At 45.1% G+C, this 16681-nt stretch overlaps 1 protein-coding gene across 5 annotated transcripts in view; it reads left to right on the top strand.

Moving 5' to 3' along the window:
- Window positions 1–16681, top strand: part of cfap77 (cilia and flagella associated protein 77) — a 45005-nt gene that overhangs the window by 217 nt on the left and 28107 nt on the right. For 3 of the 5 annotated variants that reach the window (XM_035379074.1, XM_035379070.1, XM_035379072.1), the window contains exon 2: window positions 2086–2215. In XM_035379074.1, the coding sequence (XP_035234965.1) occupies window positions 2153–2215 (63 nt within the window). In that variant the 5' untranslated portion in view covers window positions 2086–2152. The other 2 variants (XM_035379073.1, XM_035379071.1) reach the window with 2 other exon arrangements.

Below are 16681 nucleotides of genomic sequence, written 5' to 3'. Positions count from 1 at the left end.
GCCTGGAATGTTCTCTCTGGTTTTCATTTAACAATGAATTCGAAATGTGCGTTATGTTCTATAGACGAGGTGCTGTCGTTATGCGTTATGTTAGCTAAATACACGTGGTACCTTCGTGCACTTCATTAAAAGGAGGCCAATGTTCTGTTACGCGTTAATAAAAATACGGCATTAAGACACCAACATGTCTCCTTAACTACTACTAAATCCACGAAAAAATGTAGTCTACCATTGTAGTCAGAGTCTGACTTGACTTTACTGTGTATGGACATTAATAGAATGAGTAGCCTCTGGTCCCTAGCACTCTGTCAAGTGGGCGGTGAACCAGACAGAGTTGTCTCTCTTATCCTCTGGCTACAGTACCTGATTTCTTACACGGACTTTGATAACATATGCTGCGAATAGGCTACCTTCGTTACCAACATTAAGTAGAACGTAGAATTATTTGGTACTCGATTCTGAATGATTCCGGAGTTAGGGAACTGGAAGCAATCTATCTCCAAGTATCTACCATAGACTGGTATCTACCCACCTCCCAAGTTTAGCGTCTGTCTCATTTCCATAACAACGGAGCATACCAGCAGTATAAGGGGAAGTCACAAATATCAGTGACAGTTAATTCATTATAAAAATCAAACGGGACGGTCTTTATCGAAGAGAAAAAGTGTCGATAAATAGTATTTCTTAAGTAATAGAATTATTTAAACGTTAACATTACAAATCTTCAAAATAAAGGTAAGGATATGTTTCGTGATAACCCCTTCGAGCAGTTAAAGGGCTTCCGTGCGTCGCTGTATTTGCCAGCGTAAGATACACTTGTGTAACCCTGGTAAGTTTTCTTTAACTTCATTTAAACTTCGTCATAAAGCATAGAATGCCACAACAATTTTATTGTATATTTTGTTGTCAGTTAAACGTGGTCCACGACTCGTTCAATGCAAAAGCAGGTTGCCTACGAATCAAGCACCAATGCCTTCCCGTTCACAACTTAGACTGTAAAAAAACGATAGTAGCCTACACGAACTGTTGCTCGCAAAATAAATATATAGCGAATAGGTATGTGATTGATTTTGCTCACATATTTTGGTCATACACATGAATTTAGAAATAGGCTACTGAGGGCAAAAAAACCCATTGAATACATGTGTAATATTTAAGGTAAAAATAAATGAAAACTGTACTATGTTTTGTTAGGAAATCGACCCGTGGGAATCTGTAATAAAGATTTCCATTCGTTTAGGATTATTAGAGTTATAGGCATTAATCACATTACCAGAAACTGGCTGACAGGAAGGGAACCATACAACCGCAAAGCAACGAAAAGAAGCAGTACAGGAAGCAGAAATCTATAAAACAGAAAAAATATTTATAAGAACAAGGAACCAGGCTCAATTGCTTAAATGGAAAGAGTATAAAAACAATTCTTTAAAAATGTATGTGGAGTCTTATGTATGTTCTTATGTATTCAGTCTTGGTTTGCTTCACATTTTTGTATGTGTGTTTTTTTTTTTTGGGGGGGGGGGGGTGATGATGTCAATGAGCATATTGCATATGATCATTGTGATACAATCACATATAATATTTATACATTTGATAGGTTGACATGATATGAATGTGATGTTATAGTTGTATTTCCTTAGATCAGTGGTAAGCATACCTGTTCCTGGAGATCTACAGTCCTGTCGGTTTTCACTCCACCCCTAACAAAGTGCACCTCTTTCAACAGCTAGAGATCTTGTTGAACTGAAATGAAAACCTACAGGATCTCAGATATACTGATCTCCAGGAACAGGGTTGGTTAACACTGCTTTAGATGGCCATATATCAACACCTGTTTTTAATCGCAACAAATAAATAAATAACTAAATAAATAAATACAGCTTTTCTATTGCCACGTATGTGGAGATGGTTGACTGGATGTTAGCAAACAGTCCATTATAAGGGTGCAGTGTGTGAACACCTTCATTACACATAAATATCCCACCTAATGGGCTGACAACACATCTGTGTGTTTCCAAAAAAGACTGGTGCCTATTGCAGCTTGCACTTCTGCTTATTAGTTTTCTTATCCCTCTTCTTCTCTAGGCTAGCATCCAACTGAAGCTCTTCTCCCACAATTCCTTGAGGTCCGATTACACTGGAAAAGAGGGGAATGGAGGCTGCTCAGATCGGAGTGGTCAGGGACTCCATGCTGGCTAATCCTCTTTTAATTAGGGTAAGGAGCAAGGATGCAGGGCTACCTCTGGATTAGTCACAGTACATTGACAAAGCACCAAGCTGAGACAAGTGCACAGCATTGGCCACTGTTGGCCTGGTAGGGATAATATCACTTTCTCAACCATGAAAGAATCCTTTTCCTTTGCTTTCCCTCTCAGTGGTTTTATGGTTTTTCCAGTATAGTTAGGCTGTGTGGCCTCAAATGACCATGCAGGATAAGTAACAGAAATAGCTCAGCAAAAGCCTGTTTTCACCCATTGTTTCTATCGTCAAAATGTCAAATTATATTCTCCAGTGGGAATTATTGATTAGAACTGAAACTAGAAAAAGTTGGCTTGTCTCAGGCTACCTTTGAGTGCTTAAAATTGAATTATAAAGTACAAATTGTAAATAAAATAGTGTTGTCAACCTGAAAGTAACATTTCAGATTTATATAATTATGTAAACAGAAAGTTTCTGAACATAGTAGAGTTTATTCCCTATATTTCACAGGAATGTTTATTCTTTGGAGCAAAAATCATTTGTTGACATCACAGATTTCAATAGAAGTCCCCTGATTTTGATGGGGTAACATGACTTTTCCCTAGTGACTGCTGTGCTGTGTTCTATCAACGTAAAAGAGTTTCAAATTGTTTTTAACTCAAATAATTGATTGAAGTGTGTAACGTGAGTTAGCTAAGTAGCATTTCAGCTATAATGGGATGGTAAGATCCTAGATTTGGTGCTTTTTTCAAAACAACACTAAATTGGTTTTAGATGAAAATGATCACGCTTAGCATGGCGGTATGTTTGCTCCCAACAACCAGATATTGACACCTTCCTTCATAATATCTCATACATCAACATTCCATCCACATTCAGCTGCACTATAGCTATTTACCTAACAAAGCAGAAAGGGCACAGCAACATAGTGACCACATAGGGAGACTAAATTCTCACACTTTGCATTACTTGCATAAAAAATCATTTAGCTTCCAAGTTTTTGTTAGCTTCTTTATGTAATTGACACAAAAACAGAAAGTCACTTACAGCCAAATGCAACAAAGTTTAATTGACAGCTATAGGAGTGAGTGACTGAGCAAAGGGTAGTGGTATTGTAATGTAGATACTCTTAATTATTTTTATTACTGAAGTTGTGCACTACTGTGTGGTGTTTGAAATTCAGAAGTTCTCCCACCAGCTGATGTATGGATGAACTATCATTATGATATTTTCTGGCAAAACATTTTTGCGTTGTTTCGAATCCAGGAGAGCCATTATGCATTAATTAGATGTTGGTGAACGTCTAATCAGTGAAACATAGCCCACTGAAGTGTTGCTTTTATATTTATTGTGCAAAAGCAGTACTGTGAGACACTGGCATGTGTGCCTTGAAGTATTCTGTATTAGCTGTGTTTTAAACGGGGAGGCAACCCCCCCCCACCCCCCAGTCTGTGATCTTTGTAAAAAACTATTTTTAAATATAACGCTTTTTAACTTATGATGGCGGTCCCCTGGGTGCCTTTGAGCCTGGGTGGGCATACAGGACCAGCAGAGGTTGAAAAACCCCTGCTGTATTACGTGATGATTTTTTAAACATGCTTTTACTAATAAGTAAATTACCTGCATATTATGCCCTCACAAAGCTGTGTGTATGCTGCAGACGCGTGAATTGACATTACAGTTATCTATGTCAGGTGAGACAACATTGAACATTAAACACACCTGTCACTTTGCATCATACGGCAATGCTTCCTAAGCTGTGAATTACACTGGCTTTGCTCAAAAATCATTACTGTAATTCAAATGAAATATAGCCTATGGCCAAGGCTCACTGGTTTTGAAATCTGTCACAATTTGTGAAGGGGGACATTTGTAGGAAAGTAAAGATTTAGTTTAACTGATTGAAAGTACTGTGATGTAAATGTGGGATATTTATTATTCATGGAATGCATAGCTGCTTCATATGGCTTTTGGGTTAATCTATCTTTAGTGAACATTGAATGTACCTATTCAGGAACAATTAACCACTCATTAGATGTTGTGATTAAAGCTGGAACATATCCACCATACACAATCAGCCCTCAGGACTGGGAAACACTGTAGAATTATGGAGGTGATTTTAAAAATTTGGTCAGTCAAGCTTAAAAACTGTAAGTTGAGAAAATTCCCAAATTATTATCCAGTATAGAATAATAAAAGTCAGAAAGAATAATAGTAGCTAAATATGAAAAAAATCAAATATGTTTTATATCGCTAACTGTTCAGACTGCAAATTGAGAATTCTCTTGAATGTTCACATTTTCAACAGTAGAGGACAGTGTTGTTCTCTGACAGAACACTAACCAAGTGGAAATGTTCCCAGTGCTGCGCAAAGTTTGTCAAATAATATAATTATTCACCTGAAGAGAAGAAAATGAACTAGACACCGTATTATGACATTAAAAATACACTATATTACCAAAAGAATCTGGACACCTCTTGGTCTGGGGCTGTTTTTCATGGTCTTAATGCTACGGCATACAATGACATTAGATGATTTTGTGCTTTCCCAACTTTCTGCGGAAGGCCCTTTCCTGTTTCAACATGACAGTGCCCCCGGTGCAAACTGCAAGGTCCATGTAGAAATGGTTTTGTCGAGAACATTGTTAAAGAACTTTTATTGCCTGCGCAGAGCCCTGACCTCAACCCCACCCAACACCTTTGGGATCAATTGGAAAGCCAACTGCGAGCCAGGCCTAATCTCCAAATCAGTGCCCAACCCCTTTAATGCTCTTCTGGCTGAAAGGAAGCAAATCCCTGCAGCAATGCTCCAACATCTAGTATAAAGCCTTCCCAGAAGAGTGAAAGTTGGTTGCCATCATAGCAGCAAAGCGTGGACCAACTCCATATTGATGCTCATCATTTTGGATGTCAAGTGTCCACATACATTTGGGCATTTAGTGTAACATGATTACCTGCTCATTCTCTCACACTGCATTGACTGGACAAGATTAGGATCAAAATATTCATTTGTGGCTGTGGTTCTCTCAGTTTACTCGTGTCAAAAACTACGACTGTTTCTTGTGGGGAGCATGGAGCAGTCCTTGCATCGGGAACGTCACTGACTCACTGAGTGCCTCTCTTGGCAATATTAACAAAGTTTTACCACTAGAGGGCAAAAACAGAAAGTAACAGTCACAGCTGTTTCTGTTAAGCTGGGCTCCATTTTCTTAGTCTTTTTTTTTTTTTTTTTACTGAACAAGTTTTCAGGAATGTTGACGGGGGCCTGAAACTGCAGGCCTTCCGTGTCGTTCCAGAGCACGGCATCGTTACCTGACCCAGAAAGCGGCTGCGTGAAATTATGCGCCGAGCTAAAAATACCCGTGAATGCGCAGGACACCCGCCGCCTGGCAGGGCCGCGCGTCAGTCGCACGCGCAGCGCTGGAATCGGCGTCTGCGCGCCTCTGTCAGCAGGGGTCCCGCCCTGCACCTGTTTGCTGCCGAGCGGAATTTCTGCTCGTTTCAATGAGCCTCACAGCCGCACATATTCCTGCCTCATAATTTGTGTCCTCTGTGCAGGTGGCTGTTTGGTATTTTGCCTGATGCTGACTCCATAAAGCATAGTGTTTGGAGAACTGGCACAGTCTCACTGGATATCGACTTTGTTGGACTGCAGTGTAGGATAGATGACTGATTTATAGTTTCGGTGTTTCACCTCAGAGGCCCTGGTTGTAGACTGCTGTGGTGAGAACAAAGCTTTTTCTTGACACTTCACAGTGCAGTTTGAACTATACTGGGTTAGGGGAGTTTGTTATTGTTATTAGATGTTTATGAACGAAACACTGTAAATTAAAGGCGAAATAGATAAAGAATTTCAGAAGGTCATAGAAACACTTAATTCCCACCCCTTATTCAACCCAAATTGTGACATTGATTATAACTCCAAAAAGGCTAGCTAAATAAATAAATAAATGAATAAAACACTCTCTTTCAAGTAATGTTTTCATTAAGTAACCATCTCATCGCCTTTATAATTTAAATTCATAGATTTCACAGAAAGGATGATTCAGTTAGTAAAAATGTATCATAATTTCAATTATCAAGATTGTAATTTTGGATTGCTGATTTATATTTGGCCATGCTTGTTTTTAGAGCTCTCGTGGTCATTCTGAGGTATATTTTAATGCACGGACATCTAATCATGTAGATAAGTCCAGTTGTGGAGTAAGTTATTACCCACTTGATTTTATTCATTTTACCCTGGATGGGTAAGGCTGGGTTTTTCCTGGCTCAGAATAGGGCTTATGTGGTGACTGCATGACTTGCACGGCTTGACTGCCACCATAAACTGGACGCATTATCTCCCTATATTCAGGTACATTTAGAATGTATAGTTGAGTGACAACAATGAAATGTATTTTAAGACATTGCAATTCCATATGAATGAATGAATGAATGAATGAAACATTGCATTTATATAGCATTTTTCCTGACGCTCAAAGTGCAAATGCCATAATTCCTGTAGAATGACCCCTCACAATGCGTTAATCCTTCATTATAGGCTATATTTCCCCCCAATTCTGGCACTTATAATGTGTAAACCTGGTGCAAGTAATTAAGTAGCTTACTTGCACCATCCTTTTTGTTACTGGTGTTACTTGTACCTTCTAACAACACAAAAGGTTTTTCAGAATTTTTTTTCTCGGTTCAGTCTGTACATATAGGCAAAAACAGTCCAGGTTAATTATAATACAGTAGAATCCACATAATTGCATAGCAGGTTATCACATAATTTGGGAATTTTGCATATAATTGCCAAATCCTGAACCGTTTCCCATTCATTTCATTGTAAAGAGATCACATATTTGCACTAGCCAGATATTTTCATGGAATTTGTCCAATTACATCACAGAATGATCTATAACTTCAGTCACTAGATGCATTATAAATAAACAGACAATTGCCCTATAAAGACAGGAAACTGCCAAAATGTACTAAGGTAGGTGGTTCCTGTTGAAACTCACGTCTTTAGTGGAGGCCTGTGTGCCATGCGCATTTGTCGGCTGTCAAAACTTCAAAAACTAAAAATGTAGTATCAATCATGGCCAAACTGTACCAATAAATACATAGACCATTTCTAATAGTCTTACATGTTTTTTTTATTTATTTTTTTGCGCGATTTCTCCTATAGGCAGTTTAGGCAGCTTAAAAAAACACATTTTGTCACAGAGTGGCATTGTGACAGTAACTGCACTTATTGTTACATTTGGGTAAAGGGACCATCATACTAGCATACATTAACACGTACAGCTTCTTAGTTTCTTCCTCTATGATAGGTCATTCTTGGTGGATTTTTGAACAGTTAGTCCACAATTGGGTTGCTTGAAAGGACATAGAATAGTCAATGCTATTTAATGACTGTAATGAGTTAGTTTATTTCTGGAGCTTTGTCAGAGTAGATAAGGACACACATTGAAGGGGACTCTTTTCTTCATTTTGACCCCTTGGTCACACCTTTTATATAACTTGCTCTAATTTTGTCCTCATTGTGCTCACGTACACTCTTTTCCTAAATTTACTTTTCATCACGTTTGTTTGTCCATCAAATAATTCCCTCCTCAACTTGTGAAACTGGCGAATGACTATTGCTTACTTGAGATATTGGGGATTGTAACTGTCTCTACAGAGTGGATTATTTCTACTTTTTCAAACAAATCTTGAATCGTTTTGTTGTTATCTCTGGTGATGCAGAGATTGTGTGGGAATACGGTGTTAAATTCAAAATACTTTGCAAATACCTGTGGGCAAGTATTTTTCTTGCCGTTGAAGGCATTTGTCACGCAAGTGTGGCTTTCACCCCTCACGACAAACGCCGTAATTGCTAACTTGGTGGCAAAACCTTGTAACAGCAAACACGCCAGATACGGCCTGGTCTCGTTCCTACGGTGAGCGTTGTCAGCGAGTCCCAGAAAATGTTGGTAAGTCAGGGTTTAAAATTCCGCGGCGTTCGGGAAGCACGGGAGCGGTTTTCGGAAGCCCGCTTTGGATTCCCGCTCGGTTTCCCCTTTCCTCCCGGACGCTGAAATGAGCTTGTGTTTTCCTGCGCAGCTGTTCTCCCCTGAGGTAGTGTACATAAAACATAAAAAGGACAACATATATAAAAAATGCACTGTGCCGTGGAATATAATGCGCCAGGTACCCCACCGCTGTCAGACGAGGTCTGGGTTGAATAAATCTCTTTTAGCTTGAATCGGGGGTGGGGAAGACTGTGTAAGTATTTTATTTATTTATTTATTTATTTTATTTTTTAAAGCCTCTGAATATCACTCTCCAAAATAAATCACTGACTTGCAGCTCTCCTACTGCTGTTCTGTAGGTCAGAGTAAAGCAGAGGACTCAAAATGGACCACTCCGAAGGGAAGAATTGTAATTTGCTGAAGGAGGCTGCACAAAGGATCAGTGACGCTCAAATGAAGTTTTCTTTGTAGAGCCTCGACGCGACGTTTTAATATGCGGAAATTCGATACAAATTGAAACGATTGATATCACAATATTATATTAATCAAAGGCTGAGAACAGTGAGACTTATAATAATCGTTTCAGTATGCAATGAGAAAAACATACAATCTGACAGGTTTATTATAGAGCTGTGGTGACTGTGGCGCGGTCCGCCTTGGTGGTATAATGCCAACGGTGAGATCACATGGTCCACCCTGGCATCGCTCTAAATTCAAGATGACTCCGAAAGTTGCACCGAAGTTTTTTACCAGCGCGGTGGAGAGGTCAATCGAAAGTCAGCCTAACCTCCAAACAAGGTTTGACCCTTGTTGAGAAAGATTCAGAAATTCCATTAAAGTAAGTAAGGAATTACTGATGAGAGCGTCATCAATGCTGACCATGATAATAATACAAATCATCATCAACACCATCATTATCAACACTATAATCATATCAATGAAAATAATTATAATAGTGAAGACAGGAAGAGGCATGCACATGACCTTCCTTTTCTCTACAGACCCTGCTTCTTAAAGCTCTCCTGCTGGAAGAATGGCGCGGATTAGCTGATCAGAGGTGTGTAGCCTTATGGGAGGTGTGTAATGTAATCTAACGCAATTACACAGGATGCAGTGTCTTAGCCTTCGCTTCTCTTCCCAGATAAGATAAACCCGCCATTTCCCCAATGATTCCACCCCCCACCTGCCGTCTCCGCCCCCCGCCCCCCCTCAGCAACTCCGCCTGTTCAGAGAGGCCGAGGTCATCACCGGATAAGCCTGCGCGGCGAATGAACGCGCCGGGGCCGCGCTACGTCAGCGGGCCCCGGGCCCCGGGCCCCCCCCCCCCCACCCCACCCCCGAATCTCCGCCGCCGCACATCGTTAGCATTTAGATAGGCGAGAGCGCGGAGGCTAAGTTAATGGGCTTTTCTCTACTCCGCGGCTCGGGCCAGCTGAAGTGAGAGGGATTAAAACCCACGGAACAAAAACAACAGAGAGAGGGAGAGAGAGCGAGCGCGAGAGAGAGAGAGAGGCCCGGCACGCCCGATCAGCCAGGCTCATTAACAGAGGTCTCGTCAGGGATTGATGTTAGATGCGATTGGAGATTATCACATTTAGGAACCGGATTCGTTCCCTCGTCCCCTATGCCGGGGGTTCGTTCGGAGCCACTGGCCTGTGTGCAATCCCCCCCCCCCCCAAACCCCCCCCCTCCCCACGGTACGGGCCTGGGCACCGGGAGCCGCGTCGAAGCCTTCGACGCTCGCCCGCTTCCCCCGTCTCCGCATTCTGCTTCATTTAAACCTCATCAACTTTTCCAGCGGACCGGAAGAGAGGATGAATCAAACAGCTTGCATCTTCTTTTTTTTATTTATTTTTTTTCTACCCCCCCCCCCCCCCTTCCCTTTTTGTGGCAAGATTTAATTCTACATTTCACTCCCCTGCTCACCTCCTCCTCCCTGTGTACTTATACCTCCACCCGAACAGTCTTTTTCCTTCCTGGAGGAAAGACGGAGCAATGACCGTCTGTGTTCCTCCAGTCCTCTGTCACACCCCTCCCCTTTTTCTTCCTCCTCCTCCTCCTCCTCCTCACCCCCCTTCCCCCCCACCCCCCCTATCTCCCTCTGGGTTATTCTGCACGCTCCCTCTGACTGGTGCGGAAAATGAGATTACTGTATTTAAATCTTTGTGATAATGGAGAACATGCATGCCACTCGCACCCCCCCCCCCTTCCCATTTTGGCACAATGGAAGGGGGGGGGGGGGGACATCTGTGAAGGTTCATTATTCTATTTTCCTTTACTTTCTCTACTTCTCTGTCTCTCTCGAGCGAGCTCTGGGTTCAGAGGGCCGGGGGTGAGTGGTGGGGTCTCGCCAGACTAACCGCAGACACAAAGCGGCAGGTTTTTTTGCGGTCAAAACCCTTTCACGGTCATCCGACACGCTCAACCTGTCCACCGAATCGCCCGTCGTCCTTCAATGCACCGAAGTGCCGAAGTGAAGTTCCTCTTCGGATTCCAAAAATAATCTTTCCAAAAAAGGGGGGGGGGGGTGGGTGGGGGATACAGTGTTTTAGCATGAGGGCGAGGGGCTAAGCGGGTTGTGAAGTTGGGTGGGTGGGTTGCCACGTCCATAGGAGTCCCGTGTGTATTCGCCCCAGGGGCGTATCAACCACTGACAAATGTACAGGCTGCTCCAGGTGAGAGACCTGGGGGGCACAGTTTGACCTTGTTTCTTTCTTTTAGCAAAGCAAATTCCAAACATCTGGGGGCAGGGAACTGGCATGAGCAGCAAGCAAGAGGTCCCGCCTCTCAAACTTTCAAACAAACAAGCAAATTTAGAGCGATTGCTGCCATGGTTACAGACGGCATGTGAAAAAGGGAGGGCAGGGTTCTTCCCCCGACCTGCCCCCCCCCCCCCCAAGCCCCCACCCCCACCCCCACCCATCAATTGCCCTACCAGTGATGTCCCTGTCCATGCTTCCTCTTCTTCCCCCTGTGCTGTGTTCTGCAACACTTTTCTATCTGGATTCAGCATAGAGAGAAGCTATTTTCCTCCTCTGTGGAGTTCAGTTATGTAATCGTTTCATCCATTGTGTATTTGACATCTTTGATCTGATGGCACTACAAAATGTCACGACTATGAAGTTGAAATTGCTGAAATTGAGAGAGGGGGAGAAAGCGACGCCCGCAAATGAAATGAAAGCAGAAGCGAGCGCCTGGGAAATGTAGCATCTGCAGTCAGGCATTCTGGGTGGGGTACGGGGAGGGGGTGTGGGGGAGTGGGGGAGTGGGGGGGGGGGGGGGGGGGGGGTGGGGGGGGGGTGTGGCGAGAGGAACGCTGACCGCACTGGTGGAGTCTCTCTCTCCGCTGAACCCCTGAGTGCTTCATCATCGGGAGGTTTTTCTCTGGGTTACTACATCAGCCCCCCCCAACCCCCCCCCCTCCCCCTCCCCCAATCCCCCAATCCCCCCACCTCCCAAACCCCGTCCCGTCCCCTGCTGTTCCCCCCGCCGCCGCCCCCCCCTCCCCCTTAGCAGGGCTGATGTATACACTTTGTGCAGGGGAGGGAGGCGATAAATCACGGTAATATGTGGCGGCGATGATGGGCTGGAGAGCGGAGGGGAGATGGATTGGTGCCAGCAGGTAGAGGCGAGAGTGGGGGGGGGTGGGGGGGTGCGTGGGGGGTGGGGGGGGGGGGGGGGGGGGGGGGCGCTTGTACGAGCGCCGTACATGGCGTACGTGCAGACGGCATATGTTCCTCGTACCCGAGTTCCTGAGTTGTAGTGGCGGAGGAGGGAATGTAGTTTCCTGGGTGGGACGAGTAGCTAGGAAGTGTGGGATTGCGGGTTTTGACACTGACTCCGCTGCCGATAAATGTATTCATAATATGAGGTTTAGACAATGGCTTTGGCTCAGTCTCTGGTTTTGACTTGGAGGAGGGGGCGGGGGGTTTGCGATGTGAGTGTTTCTGAAAGCTCTCCTGAAAATAATTAACTCCTCTCAGCACAGTATGACAGTGCTTTCTTTTAATTAGTCAATAAATCAGCTGATTATTTGTCATTAGAAGTGAAGGGCTCCCCCCAACCCCCCCCCCCCCCCCAGGCTGTTGGTGTGTATCAGGCCCACAGGGGGCGTTTCACACGCCTACAAACCGGTCAGGTGACCCTGCGACCCCTCCTCTGCAGTGGACAGGGCTTGCCTTGAATGACAGATTAAGTTCGCTTCCATTTGCGTTGATCAAGTTGAAGTATTTGCCGAGTGCATATCGTCTCTCAGCCTCTGTGGCTGCGCAAGACTTCAGGAGCCGCAGCCTTGTCGCCCCCGACAGTCGCCACCGAGAGCCAGATTCAGTCTAACCACGATGCGCTCGCTTCTTACCTTCATCGACGGCCGTCTCGCTATTGTCCGCAAAATCTTTAGCGAATCTTCGGGGACAGTTGACCTTGGAACGACCCAGAATTTAAGGGGAAGGGCACAGCGATTGGATCCAATCTGAGCTCTATTCGGTGTGGGCTCTGCGAGCGTCGGGCCGGGCTGACTTGGAGGTTGTAGGTCGTCGTGTCATTTGACCGAAGTCTGGCGCCCCCTCCTGGCTCTGGACAGAAAACGTGCGCGCGTAAAACGATTAAAGACGCTTCTGACTGAACAAAGCAGAGCCGGCCCGTCTCCTTCCTGTCTGGTTCCCGCCCGCGCTGGGTCTTTCCGGCGCTGCCGCGGCGGCTCCGCGGCGGCAGCTGGGAGCGGGAGGCGCGTAAGCCGCGCCGGGAGCGCTCTGTTTGCTCTGGTTTACGTCTTGTTTGCCGTTCGCCGTTCGCGGGGTTTCGCTCTCGCAGATCTCCGCTGATCGCCCCCTGACGGGATGACGGGGGGGAGGAGGAGGCGAGCCACCAAACTGGGAAACGCGGGGGGAACCTGCGGAACGCGGCCGAGGCGGGTACACCCGTCCCGCCGGGCGCCCCGTGCCCTCAAAAAATTTCGGGTCTGTCAAATCGTTTCTTTGGACAGATGAACGTTGGGGTTGCAGCAGGCGCGCTTGGCAGCCGCGAAGCCCGCCGCTACACAAAGCAATTTAGGCGCCTAAACTTTTGCCGCGAGCCACCAAATCCAACCCAGATTGCTTTGTGTAACGTGGGCTTTAGTGTATCCACCGGAGAAACTAGTGTTAATTATATGTGGCCACGTTCTGTGTATTCTACTTTAGGATTTTGGGCCTTTTCAGTTGTGCGAATTTAAATAATGTGACCCCCCCCCCCTCCTCTCTCTCTTTCCTTCCCCAAACCCTGTTAATACCCTTTTGATGAGGCATGCCAAATAAATCCTATTTCCCCGACCTTTATTATGGCATTATTCCCTCCTGGCTCCTAAACGAGAGATCAGGGGAGCAGATTTGGGGGCTTCTGTTGCTGTACGCCCCCACAATGGGGCCCGCCTGCACCCGTCCCCACAGCCCCTTTCAGTCTCATTAGGCAGCTTTCACCCGCCACATGCACAGCCAACAGCACGCTGAGAGGCCTGGACTGGGCTTCAGTCACGGGCACATAGAGAAACACACAAAAACAGGCACGCACACACACACACACACATACACACGCTCACACGCATGCACACACACACACACACACACACACACATACACACATACACACTCACACACACACACACACACACACTCATACACACATACACACTCACACACACACACACACACACACACACACACATACACACACACACACACACACACACACATACACACGCTCACACGCATGCACACACACACACACTTATACACACAAACACTCACACACACACACACACACACTCATACACACACACACTCACACACACACACACACACACACACTCATACACACGCTCACACGCATGCACACACCTGCACACACACACACGCATGCACACACACATGCTCACATACATGCAAACACACACACGCGCGCACGCACATACATGAACACATACCACATGAACATACACGCACAAACAACTTCAAGCACTCATAATCACAAAATCACCCAAGCCTTCACTTCATAAACCAACACACTTACATACATACTAGACATACACAGCCACTCATGTTAGCGTGCACTTTTGTACAAGAACATAGACGCTTTCAAACACGTCCAGTCAGAAAAAATCACCTAAAAAATGGCCTATCCCCACACTCACATTAACACACACACACATACATACACTCTCTTTTTTAATATTCTCTCATACCAAAACACATACACATTCTCTCCCATGCACACACATAGAAAAACACGTATGCTTACATGCACACTTATGTATCTTAACTTCACCTGTACTAGTACACACACTTGTGCTGGCCTTCACATACACATACTCACATGCGTTGCTTGCATTAACATACGGCAATGCTCTCACTCAATTTCACATTCACTCACACACACACACACACACACCAGGACAAGCACTCACACTCCCTCCCATACGCACACATACAAAGATTCACATTTCGACATACACACTCTTTCAAATACACATTTGCCCACTCACGTACTTACATTCAAGTGTGTACGTGTGCAAACACAAATAAATACTTATGCAAATAATACAAATAAGAACAATCTCATGCATCCAAAACCTAAACTGCAGAGGCTTAGCCATACGAAGCTGGCCTCGTGCCATGGGATTCCTTGAGCCTGTCTGTTCCCTCTTATTCCCAACACTGGCGTTCCCTTGTAAGGTTTGCGTTGCGTCTCCCAGCACCCCCCCCCCCCCCCCCCCCCCTCTCTGCGGCCGTAACAAGGCCCTCCATCTTCCCCGGCGCCGGTACCAGAAACGGCTGGGCTGCCATTATTAATGAGGGCCAGCTGGGACCAGCGCAGGTACAAGAGCCGGCAGACAAAGACCAATACATAACCATAAAATAATAATAAAGGGGCTGATGTAAATGAGGCGGGGGCGCGGGGGGGCGGGACGCCCGGTGCTAAGGGGGCCAGGCTCCACTTCAGAGCTTTACGGCGCCGCGGCTACACCTGCCCTGGCCTCCATGCTGAGGGGGGGAAAAATTCAGCAACTTGCTCTTTGGGCCTGAATTCATTCAACCTTTGGCCTGAGCTCTGAGTCGCTGTTAAATGGAATTACGGTTTTATTCATCGCAAAAAGGCAGTTTGGCAGTTTCTGCCACCACCAAACTGTGTAACTGTGTTTGTGAAGAAAAGAATGTTTAACCCTGAGTCAAAGATGAGGATGAATGTTGATTGAATCCAAGTCTTTGTCTTTGCTATTGGCAGTGTTTAGTTTTCGCTGACCTAAAAACCGTCTGGTATTTAAGGGCACGGTGCGCGGTCATTGGACGGAGTCTGGGTCAGTGCTGCATTCTGATTGGGTGCTGTGAGTGTGGGGTTTTCAGAACTGTTATAAGGTTACCGCAGGCCGCAGAACCTGCAGTCTTCAGCCTGGCGCCCTCCTGGGTTTGGAGATACATGTCCAGGAAAATGATGTTTATGCCCCCAGCCTTGCTAGTGTGGTCATACTTGGGCCCTGGACCCCTGAACCTACAGGGTTGCAAGTTTAAAAAATGCATTACTTGGCCATTGCACTTTTAGGTGAGTCTATTCAAATTTTACATTTGCATAACAGTTGGCCAACAATGACAGTGGCCTGGGTATCTGAACCTATGACCTATTCTGTTCCCAGTCCACAATAATTTAATTCCAGTTGTTAGGACAACAGTTTCAGGATGTGTATTATTGTGTGCTAATTAGTGAAAGTGAATATATAATAAGGCCCCTGCATATTAGTGACTGTGTGTCCATGTTCAAATGCCCCAACATTTCTGTAATAGTGTTTGGAACTGGCAGGATAGGTCATAGGTATCTGAAAACAATCTCACGTAGCAAGCGGTTAAGCGAACAGTTTTAGTTCTTACCTTGTGTGAGAGGCGTTTTGTAAATGTTTTGTTATGTGAAAGAAGGCTAGAGTTGAAAGGAAGAAAATTTCAGATGTATATTAGGATACAAGTAATCAGCCAAGTCATCGGTGAAGAGCATTTACAGTCGACGCATGTGAGAAGCTGTTCAGGTGCCTGTCTTTGAAGGGGGATCAAAACTCTTACTCTGCAGCCTCGATTTCATCAAACCTACAACTAGCATAGAGACACAAATATACTCACGTCCTCACGCAGACACGTACACGGGTTTCCATGTGCACGCATGCATGTGCTTGTACACACAGTCTCACATGCAAACAGACAAATGTGAGTACACACACAGGCACACGTAAATGCCCATGTACACACACCAACACACGTGCACCACAGACTATGAAAATGGATCCTTCTTGTGAAAAAGGCATTTTGTATGTGTGGGAGAAGTCTATATACCGCTGCCTGTCTGTGGTGTGCTGCTATAGCCTCAGATTATCTAGACACATGCTCCCAATTAGCTGGCCTTCTTAATGTAAATGCTTCATAAAAGATCCCCCAGTGCTCCCGGATTAGATTCTCATAAAGAGAGTTAGC

Source organism: Anguilla anguilla, chromosome 10 (genome assembly GCF_013347855.1).
Source record: "Anguilla anguilla isolate fAngAng1 chromosome 10, fAngAng1.pri, whole genome shotgun sequence".
NCBI lineage: Eukaryota > Metazoa > Chordata > Actinopteri > Anguilliformes > Anguillidae > Anguilla > Anguilla anguilla.
This window is presented reverse-complemented; position numbering and strand designations above follow the sequence as displayed.